Below are 17,606 nucleotides of genomic sequence, written 5' to 3'. Positions count from 1 at the left end.
CGAACACGAACACCTTTTGCAGCGCGGCAACTCTCTGGCCGCCAGAAGCACAACAACAGCAGTTAGAAGCCGCCTCTTGTATACTTCGAGTCTATCCCTGACGACGAATATTGACCACGGAGCGAACACCATTTTTCTCTCCGATTTTTTTTTCTACTTTTTTCATCACATTTCTTGTTTGCATTCTTAACTTCTCAAATGATGACTGATGATGGCTGGATCTTGGAATTTCGGGGCAGAGCCGCGAGGCAATACACATGAACACACGATACCTGTAGCGGGAAAGCGGCCATGTACGTTATGGAATGGACGGACGCCGCTGGGGGAGACACAAAAACAGAAAAAGCTGGATGGTTTTCAAGATGACACCGTCTTGCGCCAGCGAAGTATTACGAGAGAAAGAGAAGAGAAGGGGAGGGGTTGGGTGAAAAGGGACCGAAAAGTGCTGGAAACGCGTGTCTTACAATGTTGCCTCACGGCATCTTTGTTCATCTAGTTGAAGGGGTGCGGGAATTTCTTTCCCCGCCTCTTTTCATTTCTTCAACTTTTTCCTTTTCAGTCTGCTTTCCAAGTCATTGACTGGCCTGCAACTGATGTTTGGTGTTTTCCTTTTTGAGCTGGGGGTGATGGCTATGTAGCTTGCTCGTCGAGATGGCCATGTACAGGCTGAATATTGAGAAAAATGCAATCTGATTCAAAGACTACTGAGACATTGCTAATGTGATATGAGAACACCAATACAGTGAACACGGCAGTTTAATTGGGTTTGGCCCATGGGAAAAGGCGCAAAAATGAAAAAAGCTTCTGCCGTCGACTGGAGTTGAACCATGTGCAAGGCGGACTGTGCCCAAAAAGGTACTTCCAAACACCACAAATTGCATCGCCAATACAGCTCACACAGCAAGCGTTCATCATAATCGCGAACGCAAGCAATCAGACGGCCGCAAACGCTATGCGCATGCATCCATCAGTCAGTCCATTCATTCCAATATGCCAATGGAAACAAACAATCAGCAGAATTGTCAAAAAAGATCAAAACTTGGAGTCGATATCTCTATCTTCATCCACTACCCCAAGCCCCCAGCGATCGTAATCCAGCACGCCATGCGACGGTGAAGATGCCTCTGCAGAGTGAAGCCTCCCTCAAGTGTCATCTTCATTGCTTAGGGCCACACGCAGCGATCGCAGGTTACCCGTGCGAGTGGGTGGCCACCGCAGCATTCGCACTGGGCGCCGCTGAGGGGTTCCAATGTGGATGGGGTAGCGGAAGAAGAGTAATGAAAGCCTTCAACCATTTGACCATTACAGCCGGTAATTCCGAACAAAATTATAGACAAAGTAGGGTCCAGGGCTGGCGGGAGTGGTGGGGTTGATGAGGTAAGCAGCCGGATCCCAGCTGCGCGCCCAAGGGAACATGCACACCACTCAACGCGCTGGCGAGGATCTCCACCGAGCACCGATCTACCTTAAGCTTCCATCACCCCAGCTTGCAATCCTCGTCCGAGTTGACGTCGCGAATGCGCCCAGGGGTTTTGGCTCTGCGAAGCTCTCACCAACTCCCCCCGAGCGAACCACCAAACTTTTTCGAACCAGCGCAACCTCAATGGCACAATAGCAGCTCCCTACCGTCCTCGCTTTTCGAGCTTCTACTTCTCACAGTAGATCACCCACAACCAAAACCTCACGATGCTCACAACGACCCCCCGCCTCCACGTCCGGCGCCCCTCGCCAACGACAGCCGAATTCACAGTAACAACCCGCCCGCCACCAACCCTCGCAGTCCGCGTCCTCTCAGGCCTTCTCTTCACCCTCCGCATCCTGCTCTTCTTCTCCTCGATCCTACTCCTCCAGGCCGCCTTGTCAGAATCACCCTACGCCGCGACCCTCCTCTCCGCATCACCGACAAGAGCGAAGCCCACCACGCGCGACGGCCCAGACGCCCTCTTCTCGAGCGCAACGCTCTGGCAGATCCTCCTCTTCATACGCACCTCCGCACCAGGCCGTCTGGCGCACGCCGTCGCTGCCTCCCACGCGATACCACTGCCCGTCCTGGTACCGGGGTGTCTGCTCGCGGCCTACGCGACGCTGAAGCGCACACATACCACCGAGAGTCTGCTCGTGCTGCGCGGGTTGGGGATACAGACCAGTTCGACGAGTGGGAGCTACTTGTCGGCGGCCGCGACACGGTTCATACCTACGGAGAAGATCCAGGATGTGCTAGTGAATGAGGCGTTCAGGGGCTTCGAGGTGCGGTACTATCTTATCGTCATTGTCGAGGGAGAGGAGGATATTATAGTCGTGTTTCCAAGGATATTGCCGAAGAAGAAGATTGTGGAGACGGTATGGAGAGGTGTAAGGGGGTGTCTTTGGGAAGCGGATGGTGGGAGTAGTAATAGGAAGATGGACGATAGATGGCAGAACGGGGTATGAAATCTCCCCAGTAGCCTTGACGAATTCATGATCTTCTCAAAGCCTCTTTACTTTTATTTATATTGAATGGTGAGGAGCATATACCCACGGCCTCTACTCATTCATCCCCATCCCCCGCCGCAGCAGCCTGCTTCGCATCCTTAATCACCTTCCGCCAATTCTTCGACTCCCTCATTGCATCAGAGTTCTTAAACCCCTTCCGCTGCGCCCACCGGTCATTAATCTCCGCCGGCGAGGGCGTCAGCTGCTTCTTCGCAATCGGCACATACCCGCCCGCCAACTTCCCCTCGTGCCCGCCCTGGAACACCCGTTTGCCCTTGGCCTTCGCCTCCGTCCCCTGCACTTGTCTCGAGACGAGGTCCAGGAGGCGGTTCGCGAGCAGCTCGTCCATCTTCTTCTCGCGGTAGTGCGACCACAGGTTCTCGACGACGTCGGCGTCGCCGTAGACCCAGTGGAGGGCGTTGGCCGCGTCGTTGGAGGTGCGGCTCTCGTCGTCGCCCGGGAAGACGCAGTTCCAGAGTACCAACGGCGTTTCGTGCGCGAGGTCGTAGTTTGGTTTCCGCGGGGTGTTCTCCACGTCAAGTAACCGCGTCACGAGGTCGGGAGTTTCAAGGCGCTGGCCGATGAGGAAGAGGATCGTAACCATGTGCCGGATCTGGTGCCACAGGAACGCCGTCCCGCGGATATTAAACGAGTACACTTTCGGAAGCTGGCTTCCGTCAACGGCACTAGCACCCAAGTACGGCAGCGCGGTCCCCACGTCCTTGACCTCCTCGACGCCCGCTTCAAACATGCGCCGCTCAAAGTTTGTAATCTGCTTACTCCCATCCACCTTGCAAAAGTTGCGGAAATCATGCGTGCCGATGAAATTCTGCGCCGCCTGGTTCATGGCGTCGATGTCGAGGTAGCCCTCCTTCATGCCGTCCGCCTTGCCCGTGCCGTCAACCGTGGTCGCCGTAGGCGTGAAGGCGGGCTGGGTGAAGAAGTAGCGGTACTGGCGCTCCTCGCAGGAGAAGCGCGCCGAGAAGTCTGGTGGTGGGGAGGGGCACCATGCGATGATGCGGATGTCGTCGGGCAGGAGGCGGTTGAGGACTTTGACGTATTGGATTTCGTCCTTGATCTCGTCCCATACCTTCTCGGGCTTCTTCTCTTTCTCTTCCTCTGCTTCGACCTTTTCCGTGCCCTCCATGGGGGTATCACCCTCCGTCTCAGCGGTCGGTGCAGGAGTCTCTTGCTTCTTGGGCACCGGCCTGTTACTCCGTACCCTCAAACCGACGACCTGCCCAAAAGCACTCACGCCGCGATCCGTCCTTCCGCACTTGGAGTACTCGCAGCAGTCAAAGTTGACAACATCCTGATCCTCGGGGAAGATGAGACACGACTTCGTGAGAGCGTTCCACAGCTCGCCCTCGATCGTGGGCAGACTCGCCGAAGTGGCGTACTCGAACCCTCCGTACCGCTTACCCAGGTACGCCAGCTTCAGCGCGATGAAACGGGTGGAATACCGCGACGAGTCGATCCGCTTGGCCTCCTTCTTCCTCTTCTTCACCGGCGGGGCCCCGTCCGTTGCTGCTGCTGCTGCTGCTGCTGCTACGGCACTGGCGCCGTTCTTGTTGTTGATGGGGGTCCCGGAACCGGACCCGGACCCGGAGGCCTTTGATGCCGCATCCCGCTTGTCGAGTTCATGCTCGAGCTGTCTTATGCGGGAGATGAGACGCGCCTGGTCCCATGACTCGTACCGACCGCTCACATCAGCCATTTTTGCGACGGGAGCGGTGCTGAAGTGCCTAGCCGCGGTTGTGGAGGATGGTTGGTAAGGATGAGTGAGATGTTGCTGAGTAGTGAAACGACGCAGATGGTGGTGGTGTCGTCGTCGATGGGCGAGGACGGGCAAACCGTTCAAGCAGCCGTGTAATAGGCCTACAGCGTGCCTCGATAGGTTCAGACTCGGGCTTGGCGGGCAATGCAGACAGAGACCCCAAAACAGTTCATGTAAGGGCTTCATATGCCCTCTCTTTCTCCTCTCATATGAGTTTCTAGGAAATTTTGGAGGGGTCGGGTGCGGTTTAGACGTGGACCGGCATCATGCGGGTACTTTTGGCCCTCTAAAGAGTCACTTTGGAGGGGCCGGCGCATGCAAGTTGAGTGACAGCCAATTTTTTATTTTTTTTATTTCTTTTTTGGCTACCATCAACTTTTTCTGTCCTGCCCTGTAGAAAACAAGATGTGGCTTGTGCTGTGGCTAAAAACTGACTCCGCCTTCTCCTCTCCCTCATGGAGAAAGCCGAACCGTTGCGACGGGACCAGTGGGCGCGGTTGAATAATGGGCACTGTGTTTCTGTGCTGGAGTCTTGGCTGAGTCCGCGCCAGGCCTGGCCCTGCGCCATTTGTTCCCCAGACATCCGTATCTAGACGTCCCATCGGAAGTCGACCGAAGCACCCGTCCATTATGGAAGAAGAAGCAGTCAAGATACTATTAGTTGGTGATGAGAAATGTGGAAAGACGTCGTTTCTCTCGTCCGTATGCCCTTTTTCGAGATCATGCCATGGGTCTCACACTTGCTAATGAGATGTGCCCCTGAGTAGACGACTGAGCGCCGGCGAAGGCACCGGCCCCATCAGATTGCTCAGAGATATTGACCAACCCTTTATTTTCGAGATTAAGTTTTCTGGAAAACCGTACCGTCTAGAGTTTTATGATACAAATAGCCCCGAGAACTGGAAGCTTCTCGAGCCGGACATCGTCATACTGTGTTACGACATAAGCCAGCGACTGAGTCTCATCAACATGAGGAGACATGTATGTTCCCCTGAATGACTCTCTACTCTCTCTGTGTCCCATCTGACATCCGAGACAGTGGCTACCAGAGGTCAAGATGTCCTTCCGTAGGCCCGACCGCTTGCCTATTCTCATGTTGGGCCTCAAAAGAGACCTACGATCCGAAGACGACCCCAATGGGATTATCTATCCCCAAGAAGCATACCAGCAGGCGCAGGAGATTCGCATAGACAAGTACATGGAATGCTCCGCGGTGACGGGCGAGCTGCTTAAGCTGGCGTTTGAGGAGATTGGTAAGACCGCAATTATGACGCGAAAGGCCGAGGGAGGACAGAGCGAGGGCGGTTGTGTCGCCATGTGAGATTCGTTGCCTTGTCAGGGCGACTCTTTTATTCCACTCCAGGAAGAAGAGGACACATCAGAGGAATCGGCGCCGTCAAGAGTGAGTTGCGAAGTGTGATGCGGCAAAGCTTTCTAAGCAGCGCCGTTCGCAGCCTCCTCGGCGCCTTCTTCCGCCTCTGCCTCCTGGGGGAATGAGCCAAGCACTTCGGCAATGATGTTGACCATTTCCTCTTGCTGGTTCTCATCGAAGCGCTCAGGCATCTCTTCGATGACGGTGTTTAGAGCGGCGACGGATGCTGGGCGGAGATTCAGGATCATGATAACCTCACCCTTGGCCAAGTCATAGGGCTGAAGCTTCTCCAGCAGCTGGGTAATACAATTCTGGTGATAAGGAATAGGGTCCTGGCTGAGCGGGTTTGGTGCTGTCCGCAGATATTGGAGGAGCTACACATGCGTCAGCCATGAGTTTATTACAGAGGAGCAGATACCCAATTTCCATTGCATATGTGACTTGAATGTAATCAAACTCACCTCTCTTGCCAGTGCCTCCAGGTTGCCGGGGCCACGACGCTCTCCACGCTCACGCTTCTTCTGACCAAGCTTACGCTCATTTAGGTGTTGATAGACCTCATAGTTGGTCAAAACTGCCGACTGAGCCTCAAGGATCTTCATCTTGATTGCGTGCTTGGCGCGGGGACGACTAGGTTGCGATTTCAGGGTAGAAGACAAGGTGTGATGCAAACCGTTTGATACCAGGTGGCAACGGCGGCAATTGCGTATCGGCCCAAAAATGAGTGCAGAAATGTAAGCTGCGCAGGAGCTTGGTGTTTGCGGAAAATTGACGTGTCGGTGTGCAAGGTGAAGAGGCTAGGCCGATGTACCTGTCACTCAAAACAGAACCTCGCAGGTGCTCTTTCAGAGGGCCGGGAATAGACTGTTCAAGTGGTACAACCTTGGACAAGCTGACGTTTAATTTGACAAAGGCGGGTGACTGGTGCGTTGTGACTGACTCTACCTTTGGGGCCTGTCAAGGAAATGTCGGGTCGCCTCGAATCAAGTTCTGAGAAGAGTCAGATGCTGTCAAGGTACTGTGTAATCTCGTAAAAAGAATTACACTTGTGACTGTACGGAATCTAGGCGTACGAGGCGAGGTACGATGCTGCCGCAAATTCTTCTTGACAGTGGAAGTGTCCCGCAGTCGAAGGCTGGTACGGTTGGCAACGAGCTGCAGGGAGATAAAAAGGCAAGCAGAAAAGCAGGTGCATTAACACGGCCCAAGGCACCAATCACGATGTCCCGTCCCCCACTCTGCCATGTGCCAAATTGTCACAGCGTACGTACCGGATCTGGAATTGCGCAATGGGAGGGGGAAAGAGCGTTGGCGTTGGCGGCTTCAGATTCGAAGAAGGCGTCTCCGCTGGCCGCTGGCCGCTGGCCGCTTTCTCTCATCCTCGTTCATAAGAGCCGGTCGGTTACTCGCGTTATTTCACTCCTTGTAACGGAGTTTGAATAACTACAGTGCTATCTTACACTAATAAGGTAGCGAGGGGGATGTGAGATTCGCCAGGTACTCCTTCCCGCCTCAATGGCATCGTCAAAGAGCGCTATTTTCTGGATGTACATCCAAGAGGCATATACTCCCATCCGTCTGCATTATCCGTACAATCACGAGGCACCTAGACTTTTTGACAAGGGGACTGCAGAATGTCCACCTCATTCGGCACATCGCAGTCAGAATGAGAACAAGACCGGGAGTCACTACTACATTCCAGCGTTCCACGAATCCAAAGCAATTCAATCCTCCCTGTACGAAGTCAGTTGTCGACACTGTACTTCGCCCCTAGGTAGTCACCTGTGTCTCCCGCCGCCGTCACCGCTCTCGCATCGCTTCAGGCATCTCCGTCACCGGTCTGCGGCACTCTTCGTGAGGCTCGGCATGGTGTCTGGGCAGCATGGCAACGACCGTAAGAATACAGTGCATGGCTAGCTAGGACGTCGCCATGGCGCAAAATCTCTGCGAGACTTGCCAGAGATCGGAGTCATGAAAATACATACAAACGCGGCAAACTACCCGTGCTAACCTAAAATGGCTACTTCTGCACCTATACGCCCTGTGAGAGAGCCCTGTGCAATCTCTCTTTTTACCCCACCACCTCATATTCCCACCTGCCACCCCCAAGTCCACATGGCGGCGACCGCACCCGACCCCGATTCCTGCCAATCCCAAACAAACTTATCCACTCAGAGATTTTCCTTTACAACTTCTCGACAACCCCAGCTTCAGACAGAAATTCCCCCCCGCTACCAGCTTTTCCCTCCTCCCTCCTCCCTCTCCTCTTGAGCTTGTTCGTCATGCTCCCGTTGTGATCGCATCTCTAGAGGCCTTCCCCTCATCCTCGCTGATTGCTCTCCAGCTCTCTGGCATCTTTACTATACAATTCCCTTCTACGCATACCCTCGGCCTCGGCACATTCCAGTCCCTGTGACGTCGCCTTGCACCCCACTAGCAGATTTTTGACGCCTCCAGCAAACCCGACACCGGCTCTTTCGCTCGCGATCCTCCAACCCGCACACGACACCTTCGAACCCTCAAAAAAAATACCCGGGGTACATTTCTCCACAAACATCTTCGAATACCCCAGCTGCGAAATACATCTCCCAGGTCCGGCCTTGACGCCCTGTTCTCTTCAGTCCCTAGTCAAACCCTCGATCGGTGCTAGGTTCAGCCTCCAACATCGCCGGTTTCGCCCGACCACTATTACTCTACTCTACATTCCAACCATTACCTCTCGAGCAACCAGCAATTATTCACAATGGTCCGCAATATCATTGTGCTCGGAGGCAACTCCCATCCCGAGCTCCTTAACAGCGTGTGCAACAACCTTGGCCTGAACCCGTGCGAGCGCGTTCTGTCGAAGTTCTCTGTTGGAGAGAGTCGTTGCGAGATCAAGGACTCTGTGCGCGGCAAGGATGTCTTTATCATTCAGACTGCCTCTGGCAATGTCAATGACAACTTCATGGACTTGTGCATCATGATCTCTGCCTGCAAGACGGGTTCTGCCAAGAGAGTCACAGCTGTCATGCCTCTGTTCCCCTACTCGAGACAACCCGACGTCCCCTACAAGAAGGCCGGCGCACCCCTCTCGAAGTCAGCATCAGGGGCATCCAAGAACTACACCTTTGAGAGTGTACCTTCGACCCCGGGTCCTGGCATTGCGCGCAGTATGGGTCTTCCCAATGGCATTGACGGCATTGCCTCTAAGCTGGCGAAGAGCAAGCTCAATGAGGAGCGTTCCAATGGAATGAACGGCGTCGACCATTCCAAGACCAATGGCAACGGCCGTCACCACCACGATTCTGTATCCTCTCAGGTCAGCTACACCAACCACGACAACGAGCAACAGAATCGGATCGATGGCTTCCAGTCCAAGCCTGGATACAAGCAGTGGGTTGCCCAAGCTGGTACTCTGGTTGCAGACCTTCTGGCTTGCGCTGGTGCAGACCATGTGGTATGTACCCCCAAAAGGCCCCCTAGAATAGTTTGAGAGAGCACTTAAAGGGGGTCAAACCGTTCGCGAAGTCAAGCTAATAAAGTGTAGATCACGTAGGTTTCCTCCTCCATCATCCTTGATGTGGTGCTTTGTGCTACGTAAAGGCCACTGCTTTGAACTGTTCTTGAGCTCTTCAAAAGCTCTTTGCACCTGCACCGCTTCATTGCTTCCCTTCGAAGCACATGCTAATGATTGCAGGATGGATCTCCACGATCCTCAGTACCAGGGATTCTTCGATGTCCCGGTCGACAACTTGTACGGCAAGCCTCTCCTCATGAGGTACATCCGCCAGAACATCCCCAACTACAAGGATGCTGTGGTTATCAGTCCCGATGCTGGCGGAGCCAAGCGCGCCACTGCGATCGCTGATGAGCTGGACATGGCTTTCGCCCTGATCCACAAGGTAGGTCATTACTTCTCGCGGGAGCAAGTACAGAATTCATGTTCTTTTTTCTACAGGAGCGACGCCCGACCAAGTACACCGAGCAGCGCAACGCCAGCATGATGCTGGTGGGTGATGTCAAGGACAAGGTCTGCATTCTCGTTGACGACCTCATCGACACCGGCAACACCATTACGAGAGCTGCCAAGTTGCTCAAGAAGGAGGGTGCTACTCACATCTATGCCCTCTTGACCCACGGCATTCTCAGTGGTGATGCCATCCCACGTATCAACGCATCCGCCATCGACAAGATGGTCGTGACCAACACCGTTCCTCAGAAGGACCACATGCGTGCCTGCCCCAAACTCGAGTTCCTGGACGGTGAGTGTTCGCGAGTACTGCTGTGTCCTGGGCGTAGCTAAATTTTGGCAGTCTCTCCAGTCTTTGCGGAGGCTATTCGTCGTGTCCACCACGGCGAGTCGATCAGCGTCCTTTTCCAGCACAACTAAAAGCATCATCACACGGCGTTCGAAAAGAAACATCGGCTTTTGCATCGGAGGGTTTATTGGATTCCACCAACTGCTTCTAGGGAATCTCCGCAACCGTTGGTGTTGTTTTACAGGCGTTCAGCACAGGGGGTGGGTTGAGTGTGGCGTCTTTTCTTACGCCATGGACATTCTAGACGTTTTTCTCTTTGACCCGAACTTTCCACGACATACCAGCTCGTTTCCCATTGGAAATGATGCAAACCATAGGCAGCCCCGTTTGGCTAGCCATATTGCTACACAAAAAAACACAAGATACTTGGAACCTCGTTCGTAAGATGGAGGCTCTTTGTACAGCGGAACAGCGGACCCGAAGGGGTGGCTTTGCTATACACACAAAACTTTCATGTCTGATGGGTTACACTTGTCCGTTTTACTGTTTGCGACTTTAAACGTTTCTTTCATGATTTTGGGATTTGTGCGAAACGGGGGCCAGTACAGTGCTGCGCAATAGTCTTCATCCCGTTCACATAACATAAACATATCCGTAGAAGGTTCTGCCGCTTGATGATCGTCAGCGTGCCCGTAGACAACCCGTGACATATATTTGAGATAGAAAAGAAATCTAGCAATCAAGATGTACAAAACCTCTGTCAGTTTGAAGGCGTGTGTCGTCTCTGTCGTGTTGTTGATCTTTGATCGTACCAGTACACTACCAGTGGATGGTTTCTCACATGTCAGACGTACTAACCCATCAGAAAGGAGGTCTCAACCTCATTATCATCGGGGGAACCCCCAAATAAGACCAATGAGAAGAATTTCTTCAGAGGAATCAACGCTGATGAAGTTCCAACAGAAAAAGCAAGGATGTCGGAACAAACTCCTACAAGCCAAGAAGCCTTCCCCAAACTCCCCAACTCCCGCCCGGGCCCCACCGAGCCGCGATTTCGCGGGGTACATTTTGGGCTTATCTTATCGGCGGGAGCAAGCCAAGCTCGCGCCCCGCCAACCCGCCGAGCTCCCTTCTCCGGGGAATGATGCTTAAACCGAACGACGTCTTAAAACCTCGGCAACGACGTCAATCGACGAGACGAAGAGCATCCTCGAGTCCGCCCACAGTATCTCCTCCCTGAAATCCAGCATAGTAGGGGCATTTTTGCCTGGTGACTTTCGTAGCATAACCACAACTGCAATTGGCAATGGCAACCCTCTCCGGCGCAGAGCGCATCCGTGCAATCACAGACGAGGACGGCATGTTCAAGGCCTTTGACACATACCCCTGGAAGCGAGATAAGATGTTTACAGTACGTTGACTCTCTATATATGCCAATCTTCCAAGAAGGATTTTAACGAAGGGAACGTCGTACAGTCCGGCCTCTACGCGATCCTCGGTGACCCAAACACAGAAAACCCCCAAGGCACACCCACCGACCTAGCGATCCACGCCCGGACATTCTACTACGCCCAACGCATCGGCGTAACCATTGACTTTGCAAAGTACAAGGAGTGGCTCGCGAAGCATCCGGACCATACACCCCCCGACGTCCTGCCCGAAGAGTACAAGACCGCCAGCACAGCCAGCACAGCTACCGCAGCCAGCGGAGCAGCAGAATCATCAACAGATGAAGTCCCAACACTAACATCGAAGCTCGACGACCTCAGCACCAACGAGAAGACATCCACAGATCCAGCAACAGACTCATCCACAAAACCTGTAGATGAAACAACGCCCTCATGGCAAGCAGCAGCGCCAAAAGCAGACCTCTACGTCGAACGCAAAGCACAGCCGCCACAGGAGGGCGCCCCAGGCCAAGGGGGCGACGAACCAGCGTACCCAATGGGCTTCGCGCAGATGCTGGAGATGATTCAAAAGGGTATTCCCATCCCTGGCATCAGGCAGATCCCAGATACCGTCGTCAGAGACGCGGTGAGTACTCCCCACGACTTGTCTTTTGTTTTTCCTCTATCTCTGAGCCCACTCACTGAATTCTGCAGTCTGTGAAACCGTTTGGGAAACGTGCGGTGCCCAAGAAGCCGTGGGAGAAAGACATCGCGACTGTAGACACGACGGAGAAGCCATCTGTAGTCGACTCTGAATTTCCGCCCCTGGATGATGCCGCGTCCCCTGAAGCAGAGGCAGAGCCTGTAAGCAAAAAGACGTAAAGCGACGCATGATGAGCATCACGTGGGGCTTACTAGGAAACGTAAATAGCATTAGGGGAGGGGAAAGGGTATAGGGGTATAATGCTGGTGAAGTACCGCAGAGTCAATGGCGTCAAGCATAGTATTGCAAGGTAACTACCTAATGCTTGTTGGGACTGCCACAGATGCTGTCCAAGCTGGACCAAGGCCGCACTCCAAAGTCTCCGGAATGTGATACATAACTACATACAATCATTGTCTTTGACTTTTGGTCTGATATGCCATGCTTGCCTAGTTGTCCATCCTCGCCATCCTCCGGTAGGTCCAGTTCGAATTTCGATGAGACTAAAGGAGTATCAAAGGGGTATGTGGATGTGTCGATGAGCCGCCATGTATAGATGCGAGCATTTTGGCTGGGCTTCGCAATGCAACTCCAACGACCACTTGGGGTTTCGAGGTCACACTGACGCACCTCCATATCGCAAAATCCGTAACCATGAAGTGTCCAATGCACTCAGACAAGCCATAACCTGCCAAGCGTAGGATGACAGCTGATTTGTAAATTGATGGCCGAGGAAGATGTTTCGTAAGCACGGACAAATGAGGTGGTGCAATGACTTCGTCAAAGTTGAGGGAAATCGGATGGGGGATAAGGGATTAAGGGAAAGAGGTCCTATAGTGACGCAGAATGAGAACAATTGAGAAGTTGATGGTGACAGTATGGAGAGATGGTGACAAAGTCTAACGGTAGCCGCCACCACCGCTGCTGTAGCGAGGACCAGCACCCATTCGATTCATGGCAGGACCAACTCCGGGGCCGGGCCGAGTAGCGACGGCGGGGTTGGTGCAAAGCATGCCCACACGAGATCCGAACTTGGAGCCTCGAAGAGAGACCATGTGCTTGCGAATGTGGGCGGCGACAACCTCGCGGTGCTGCAGACCCGCATGTGTGAGGATGTACTGAATGAGGTAGTTGCCGTACTGGTCGCTTGCAATGTCGACAAGGGGGATACGAGGGCGGTCAACGCGACCCTCGCAGACTCGATCAAGATAGCGACTGAGGAACTCCCCACCGCCAATTTTGAGGCACTTCTCGACAACCTTAGAGGCATACTGATCAGTGCTGTATTCGGCAGCGTAGCGAATGACATGGTCGATAGCACGGCTTCGGTCCGCTGGAGCGCCATGCTCACAGATGTGCTGGATACACCAGTTTCCGAATTGTCCATGAGCCACAATATCGATGTTGGCAAGGACTTCCTCAATGCAGGGACGCTATGAATACACGATGAGAAGCATGTTCAGAAAAGAGGGCAAGAGGGTGCCAGCATACCTTGTCTTCCTCAAGACAATTCTCGAAGATGTTCTGGACAACCAGACTGCCAGTTTCGCCCAAAGCGACTTCGTGCCACATGCCTCGCAAAGCTTCGTTGACGAACTTCATGATCTGGGGCGGGGACTCGGACCATCGAAGCTCGAAAAGCTTCTGCCAGACATGACAGGCGTAACGATGAATGACGGTCTCGGGAATTCTGCGAAGGAGTTCATGGACCATGATAGCCTTGTAATCCTCGGGAACGGAGTCGAATGCCTTCTGAACGACATGGCAGCCGAATGGGTCCATGGAAAGATTGAGAGTGTTGCCGCGGATGGCTTCCGCGATCTTAACAACCTGCTCCGGAGTGCCATGCTCGAAGCAACGCTGAACAAGGAAGTTGCCGAAACGGTTTACCATGAGAGGATACGCCTGGGCACCGATGGCCTCCACGATCTCGTACTTCTGGTCCGGAGTGCCGACCTTGAGCTTCTGCTGCAGAAAAATGGAAGCCTGCTGGTCGTTGTTGCAGACAATCTTGTCCACAATGTACTTCCAATTGCAATTGACGTTCCGGTCCAACAAGCGGCGGTAGTTGAGAGGCTCAGTAGTTGGCAGGTACGTCTGACCCTCGGTGGCAATGGCCTGTTTGGAATGGAAAGTCAGTATTTTGTAGCAATGATCCTGCCTTCTCATTGTTACGTACCTCGCTCTTCCATCCATCACCAGTGGTGAACTCAGTTGCATGGGGCGACAGTGAACTTCCCGGTCCCTGCTGGTTGTAGCCTAGATACATTCCCGAGCCCATGTTGCCTGAAGCGCTACCAGGAGGTCCACCCATAGGGTCGAACGGAGCAGGGGAGGGAGTGAATCCGCCATAGTTGTGTCCAAAGTTGGTTCCTCCGTACGGCTGAGGAGATGGCCAGCGGCTGTTGTCGAAACGGTTGTTTCGGCGACTGCTAGGGGGCCGAGAAAACATCTCGGCTTCATGGCCCATGCGATCATTGCGATAACCATCCGCCATATTGTACGGACCAGCGGGATCCATGTAGCCCTGGTTGAAGCCACCACGTCCGCCAACGTACCAATCACCACCAGAGTCAGAAATGGGAGCAGCCGCACCAAAGGACAAAGGAGCTCTGTTGTTGCCCCAAGTGGTACGGGAACGACTGTAGTTGTTGATGGAAGGGGCGCCGACATCCGAGGAGTTGTCGTCGGTTGGCCAGGCATTCTCGGCTCCGAATGCTCCTACACGAGCCACGGGCGGAGCCGGAGCGATATCATCTTCTTGCTTGATCGAGCGCGACTGAGCCAGCTCGTGGTCAAGGCGAGAGATCTTGTTCTGTGCTCGGGCAAGCTCCATCTTCAGTCGAAGGAGCTCGTCTACATTACCGTTCGTCTCCTTAAGTGCGGCACTGGTCGGGCGACTCGTGGGTGCGGTCGTGGGGAACGAGTCCGTCGCGGGAGTGATAGGGACCGAGTTCGTCGTCGAAGAAGCCTTGTCGAAGTGACGGGAGTATAAGCTGTTCTCATCAGAGTTCTTCAAAGCCTCGTTCTGCTGATCGAGGGCAGCTTGTTGCTCAGACAGCTTTGCAAGAAGCATATCCATGGGGTTCGTGCCAGCGATGGTGTCCTGATTGGTCTTCTTCTGTCGTCGCTGTGAGCGAAGCGGCAGATTGCGGGAGGAAGAACCAACCTTGAGAGCATTCTGATTAGCAAGCTTGGATGTAGCAAGAGTTGCAATGGCTGGCTTCTGCTTGAAGGCAGGGAGACCCTTTGAATTTTGTTAGCCTAGAATTCTAACCAAGTGAGCTTTTATGGAAGCAGTTGGATCGTATGGTAGCGGTCGGTGACGAACGACAAGATGGGCCTTCACGGCAGCAGTGAAGAAAGCATTGGACTTACCGAGGTAGCTGACTCGATGGACGGCTGGATGTTCTCCTCTTTTTGATGAGGCTTCATAGCCGTAGGGGAGCTTCGCTTGGGGGTCTTGGGGATAAGACCCGTGGAGGGAGGTGTAGACATCGTGACGTCGGACAGTCTCTTCTTCGAGGGTCAATACTTTGCAGAAGATAAGACAAGGTATTGCCGTAAGGTGGTCGACAAGTTGAGAAAGATTCCGTTGGAGGGGAACGCAAAGAAGAGTGTTGATGGAAATCTTCTCTACGGTGGAGGGGAAGGTTTGTTGTGGAGGAATTGTGGAGGGTAGAGAAAGGAAAAGCTTTTTGTGGTGGGAGTGAGAAGATGATGGGGGATGAGGAGGTGAGGTAGGAACGAGGGAGGAGCTCGAGTTGACGTTGGGAAGGAGGCAGTACCGGGCAGCCCAGGCACCTTTTCGAAGGTAAGGTGAACGAAAGCCCTAATCGTAGCCACTGCGGACCAGGACAGAATAATCTGAAAGAGACGAGATCGTGGAGTCAGTTCCAAGTTGAAGGAGTGATGCGCTGCTGCTTGGCCTGGGGAAGAAAGGGCTCTTATTGAAGATGTTGAAGTCGGAAGGAGATCGCGACTCGGCTGAGATTTAGCAGTCTCCCTGATTTAGGTAGCCGAGGACGTTCGAGTTGCGTACCCAGGTACCGGAGAGGTCTTTCCACAGGTGAAAGACTCGTCGACCCGCTCCATCATCCAGGTGAAGGAGGAGGGCATGGCCGACTGACCTCTATCTATTCACCACTGCCTATCTTAGCGTCGCCTAATCATCATATGATATTCAACTTGGGGGAGAAAGCATACCGCCCCTGCTGCCTTGCCCCATTCTTCCCACCAACCCTTCGGAAAGACCCAGCATTTGCTTTGGCCCTCGTTTGCTCATCTATATGTGCCAAAGGCAATAGGACGAGAACTCGCCGATCCGGAGCAGAGACCAGTTGGGTTTACCTCTGACCTGGAGGAAAGTATAAGATCCTCTGTTTCTTTACTTGCGATTAGCTTCACGCAGCACGCAGTGGCGTTCAGCACCTATCGCCCAAGGCAATCATTCAGTTAGGATCTACAATGGTGATTGTGAGTGGAAACATGAAATGGGGCTGTCTCTCGAAGAGACTTGTAAATTTTGACTCTGATATCCTCCATGGTATTTGTACACTGGCTGCCCTATTTATGGACATCCTTCCATGGCCCGTCGAAACCGTGATCCACGGTATATTCATACCCTGTCAGTGCCTGAGAGTCCCTAGACATCCGCATATTATGACAGAGCCACCGGGGCTGACTTGGTCGGTCGGCAATTGTACTGCCCAAAGCCTCGCCACTCTGTATATGGAGAGTGTCCTGGCGCGCATGGTTTCGAGGGATCGCTCGATAGTTGCACATCGTATCGTACAATCGATTTCGTGGTAGACGCTTATCGCTTCTTGGGCTCGGCTGCAGGAAGATCAGCATCATCATCCAGATGTGAGGTAGCAAACGAGAAAACTTACTCTTCGTCTTCTTCTTTTTCGGCGCACTCTTTCCTCTGGCTTTCAGTCTGTTCAGGCGTTAGCGGTAGCTCGTTCGCCCCCTTCAGCCCATGACGTACCCAGCAATGTGTTCCAAGCGATCCATCTCTTCCAAGTCGAGGGTTAAAACCTCAGGTCCAAACTCTCTCTGCACATCCTTAATCGTCACAACCTTGCGTGGGTAGTAGTCGGCGATGGCAGGTCCCTTCAATCGTTGGCGCAGGATCTTGTTTCCCGTCCTCAGTCCCTCGGGGTTGTATACTGTCGCAAAGACTTCGCATTGGGCCTATAGAAATTAGCAAACGACCGGACAAGTCAGGGAATCGTAAATTACCTTCATGAGGTCCAACAACCTCGCGCGTGGGACACTCATCTTTGCAGGTCTTGATAGAGCTCTATCAGACCAGCCAGAAATTTGTCGCGAAGTCGAACAAGCTTGGGCGAGCCTGAGTCTTGAATTGGACCCGCAAAATGAGAGCCGCGTTCTCCAATTGGATGCCGGTTTGGGATCATCGATTGGCCGGCATGTTTCGGTACGTATCCACGACCTTGTCACATCCTAGCCTCAGGGGACCGGATCCTTGCAGCTACAGCACAGTGAGCTCCACCCGAGCATAGACTGCTTAATTTTTGTTCTCAATTACATGTTGACCTTTTCAAGTGAATAAGACGTTGTTCTCAACATTGTAACAAAACACGCTCATTCCTATCGGCCTTGTTTTCATCTTCTTCTTTTGCGACAC

At 53.3% G+C, this 17,606-nt stretch overlaps 9 protein-coding genes across 9 annotated transcripts; 5 read left to right on the top strand and 4 right to left on the bottom strand.

Moving 5' to 3' along the window:
* The first annotated feature begins 854 nt into the window (after window positions 1-854).
* On the top strand, window positions 855-1,414 carry BDP55DRAFT_651848 (uncharacterized protein). Its single transcript, XM_060574083.1, has one exon. It carries the CDS (start codon window positions 1,119-1,121, stop codon window positions 1,371-1,373), a length of 255 nt encoding a protein of 84 aa, XP_060433560.1. The 5' UTR covers window positions 855-1,118; the 3' UTR covers window positions 1,374-1,414.
* Window positions 1,415-1,455: 41 nt separating this feature from the next.
* Window positions 1,456-2,461, top strand: BDP55DRAFT_651847 (GPI-GlcNAc transferase complex). The gene has a single exon (XM_060574082.1). It carries the CDS (start codon window positions 1,687-1,689, stop codon window positions 2,428-2,430), a length of 744 nt encoding a protein of 247 aa, XP_060433559.1. The 5' UTR covers window positions 1,456-1,686; the 3' UTR covers window positions 2,431-2,461.
* BDP55DRAFT_651846 (pseudouridine synthase) lies at window positions 2,462-3,990 on the bottom strand. The gene has a single exon (XM_060574081.1). It carries the CDS (start codon window positions 3,617-3,619, stop codon window positions 2,528-2,530), a length of 1,092 nt encoding a protein of 363 aa, XP_060433558.1. The 5' UTR covers window positions 3,620-3,990; the 3' UTR covers window positions 2,462-2,527.
* An 889-nt stretch (window positions 3,991-4,879) lies between these two features.
* Window positions 4,880-5,570, top strand: BDP55DRAFT_544820 (P-loop containing nucleoside triphosphate hydrolase protein; the record flags this gene model as incomplete). Its single annotated transcript, XM_060568518.1, has 3 exons — window positions 4,880-4,947; window positions 5,017-5,230; window positions 5,289-5,570. 3 exons carry the CDS (start codon window positions 4,880-4,882, stop codon window positions 5,568-5,570), a joined length of 564 nt encoding a protein of 187 aa, XP_060433557.1.
* A 113-nt stretch (window positions 5,571-5,683) lies between these two features.
* Window positions 5,684-6,223, bottom strand: BDP55DRAFT_725275 (RNA polymerase Rpb4-domain-containing protein; the record flags this gene model as incomplete). The annotated part of the gene is made up of 2 exons (XM_060578998.1): window positions 5,684-5,995; window positions 6,083-6,223. The coding sequence occupies 2 exons, from the start codon at window positions 6,221-6,223 to the stop codon at window positions 5,684-5,686; spliced, it is 453 nt and encodes a 150-aa protein (XP_060433556.1).
* Window positions 6,224-8,364: 2,141 nt separating this feature from the next.
* BDP55DRAFT_691302 (ribose-phosphate diphosphokinase) lies at window positions 8,365-9,993 on the top strand (the record flags this gene model as incomplete). Its single annotated transcript, XM_060576952.1, has 4 exons — window positions 8,365-9,064; window positions 9,282-9,505; window positions 9,562-9,865; window positions 9,917-9,993. 4 exons carry the CDS (start codon window positions 8,365-8,367, stop codon window positions 9,991-9,993), a joined length of 1,305 nt encoding a protein of 434 aa, XP_060433555.1.
* Window positions 9,994-11,049: 1,056 nt separating this feature from the next.
* BDP55DRAFT_381129 (uncharacterized protein) lies at window positions 11,050-12,229 on the top strand. The gene is made up of 4 exons (XM_060567162.1): window positions 11,050-11,273; window positions 11,339-11,896; window positions 11,965-12,114; window positions 12,182-12,229. Exons 1-4 carry the CDS (start codon window positions 11,169-11,171, stop codon window positions 12,185-12,187), a joined length of 819 nt encoding a protein of 272 aa, XP_060433554.1. The 5' UTR covers window positions 11,050-11,168; the 3' UTR covers window positions 12,188-12,229.
* Window positions 12,230-12,852: 623 nt separating this feature from the next.
* On the bottom strand, window positions 12,853-15,451 carry BDP55DRAFT_628401 (armadillo-type protein; the record flags this gene model as incomplete). Its single annotated transcript, XM_060571897.1, has 4 exons — window positions 12,853-13,386; window positions 13,445-14,071; window positions 14,133-15,200; window positions 15,332-15,451. 4 exons carry the CDS (start codon window positions 15,449-15,451, stop codon window positions 12,853-12,855), a joined length of 2,349 nt encoding a protein of 782 aa, XP_060433553.1.
* Window positions 15,452-16,846: 1,395 nt separating this feature from the next.
* BDP55DRAFT_381102 (mitochondrial ribosomal subunit S27-domain-containing protein) lies at window positions 16,847-17,310 on the bottom strand. The gene is made up of 2 exons (XM_060567161.1): window positions 17,198-17,310; window positions 16,847-17,149 (listed from the first exon to the last, which is right to left on the bottom strand). The coding sequence occupies exons 1-2, from the start codon at window positions 17,234-17,236 to the stop codon at window positions 16,928-16,930; spliced, it is 261 nt and encodes an 86-aa protein (XP_060433552.1). The 5' UTR covers window positions 17,237-17,310; the 3' UTR covers window positions 16,847-16,927.
* Window positions 17,311-17,606: the final 296 nt, after the last annotated feature.

The sequence above is a fragment of the Colletotrichum godetiae genome, assembly GCF_030913485.1.
Source record: "Colletotrichum godetiae strain CBS 193.32 chromosome Unknown BDP55scaffold_7, whole genome shotgun sequence".
In the NCBI taxonomy this organism is placed as follows: domain Eukaryota; kingdom Fungi; phylum Ascomycota; class Sordariomycetes; order Glomerellales; family Glomerellaceae; genus Colletotrichum; species Colletotrichum godetiae.
This window is presented reverse-complemented; position numbering and strand designations above follow the sequence as displayed.

Bases quoted from the DNA above. Each gene is read 5' to 3' on its own strand.
- BDP55DRAFT_651848 (XM_060574083.1), top strand. From the start codon at position 1,119: ATGCCTCTGCAGAGTGAAGCCTCCCTCAAGTGTCATCTTCATTGCTTA.
- BDP55DRAFT_381129 (XM_060567162.1), top strand. From the start codon at position 11,169: ATGGCAACCCTCTCCGGCGCAGAGCGCATCCGTGCAATCACAGACGAG. The intron at 11,274-11,338 runs GTACGTTGACTC...AACGTCGTACAG, and splicing joins AGCGAGATAAGATGTTTACA to TCCGGCCTCTACGCGATCCT. The intron at 11,897-11,964 runs GTGAGTACTCCC...TGAATTCTGCAG, and splicing joins ATACCGTCGTCAGAGACGCG to TCTGTGAAACCGTTTGGGAA.
- BDP55DRAFT_381102 (XM_060567161.1), bottom strand. From the start codon at position 17,236: ATGAGTGTCCCACGCGCGAGGTTGTTGGACCTCATGAAG. The intron at 17,150-17,197 runs GTAATTTACGAT...TAATTTCTATAG, and splicing joins GGTTGTTGGACCTCATGAAG to GCCCAATGCGAAGTCTTTGC.
- BDP55DRAFT_651847 (XM_060574082.1), top strand. From the start codon at position 1,687: ATGCTCACAACGACCCCCCGCCTCCACGTCCGGCGCCCCTCGCCAACG.
- BDP55DRAFT_651846 (XM_060574081.1), bottom strand. From the start codon at position 3,619: ATGGAGGGCACGGAAAAGGTCGAAGCAGAGGAAGAGAAAGAGAAGAAG.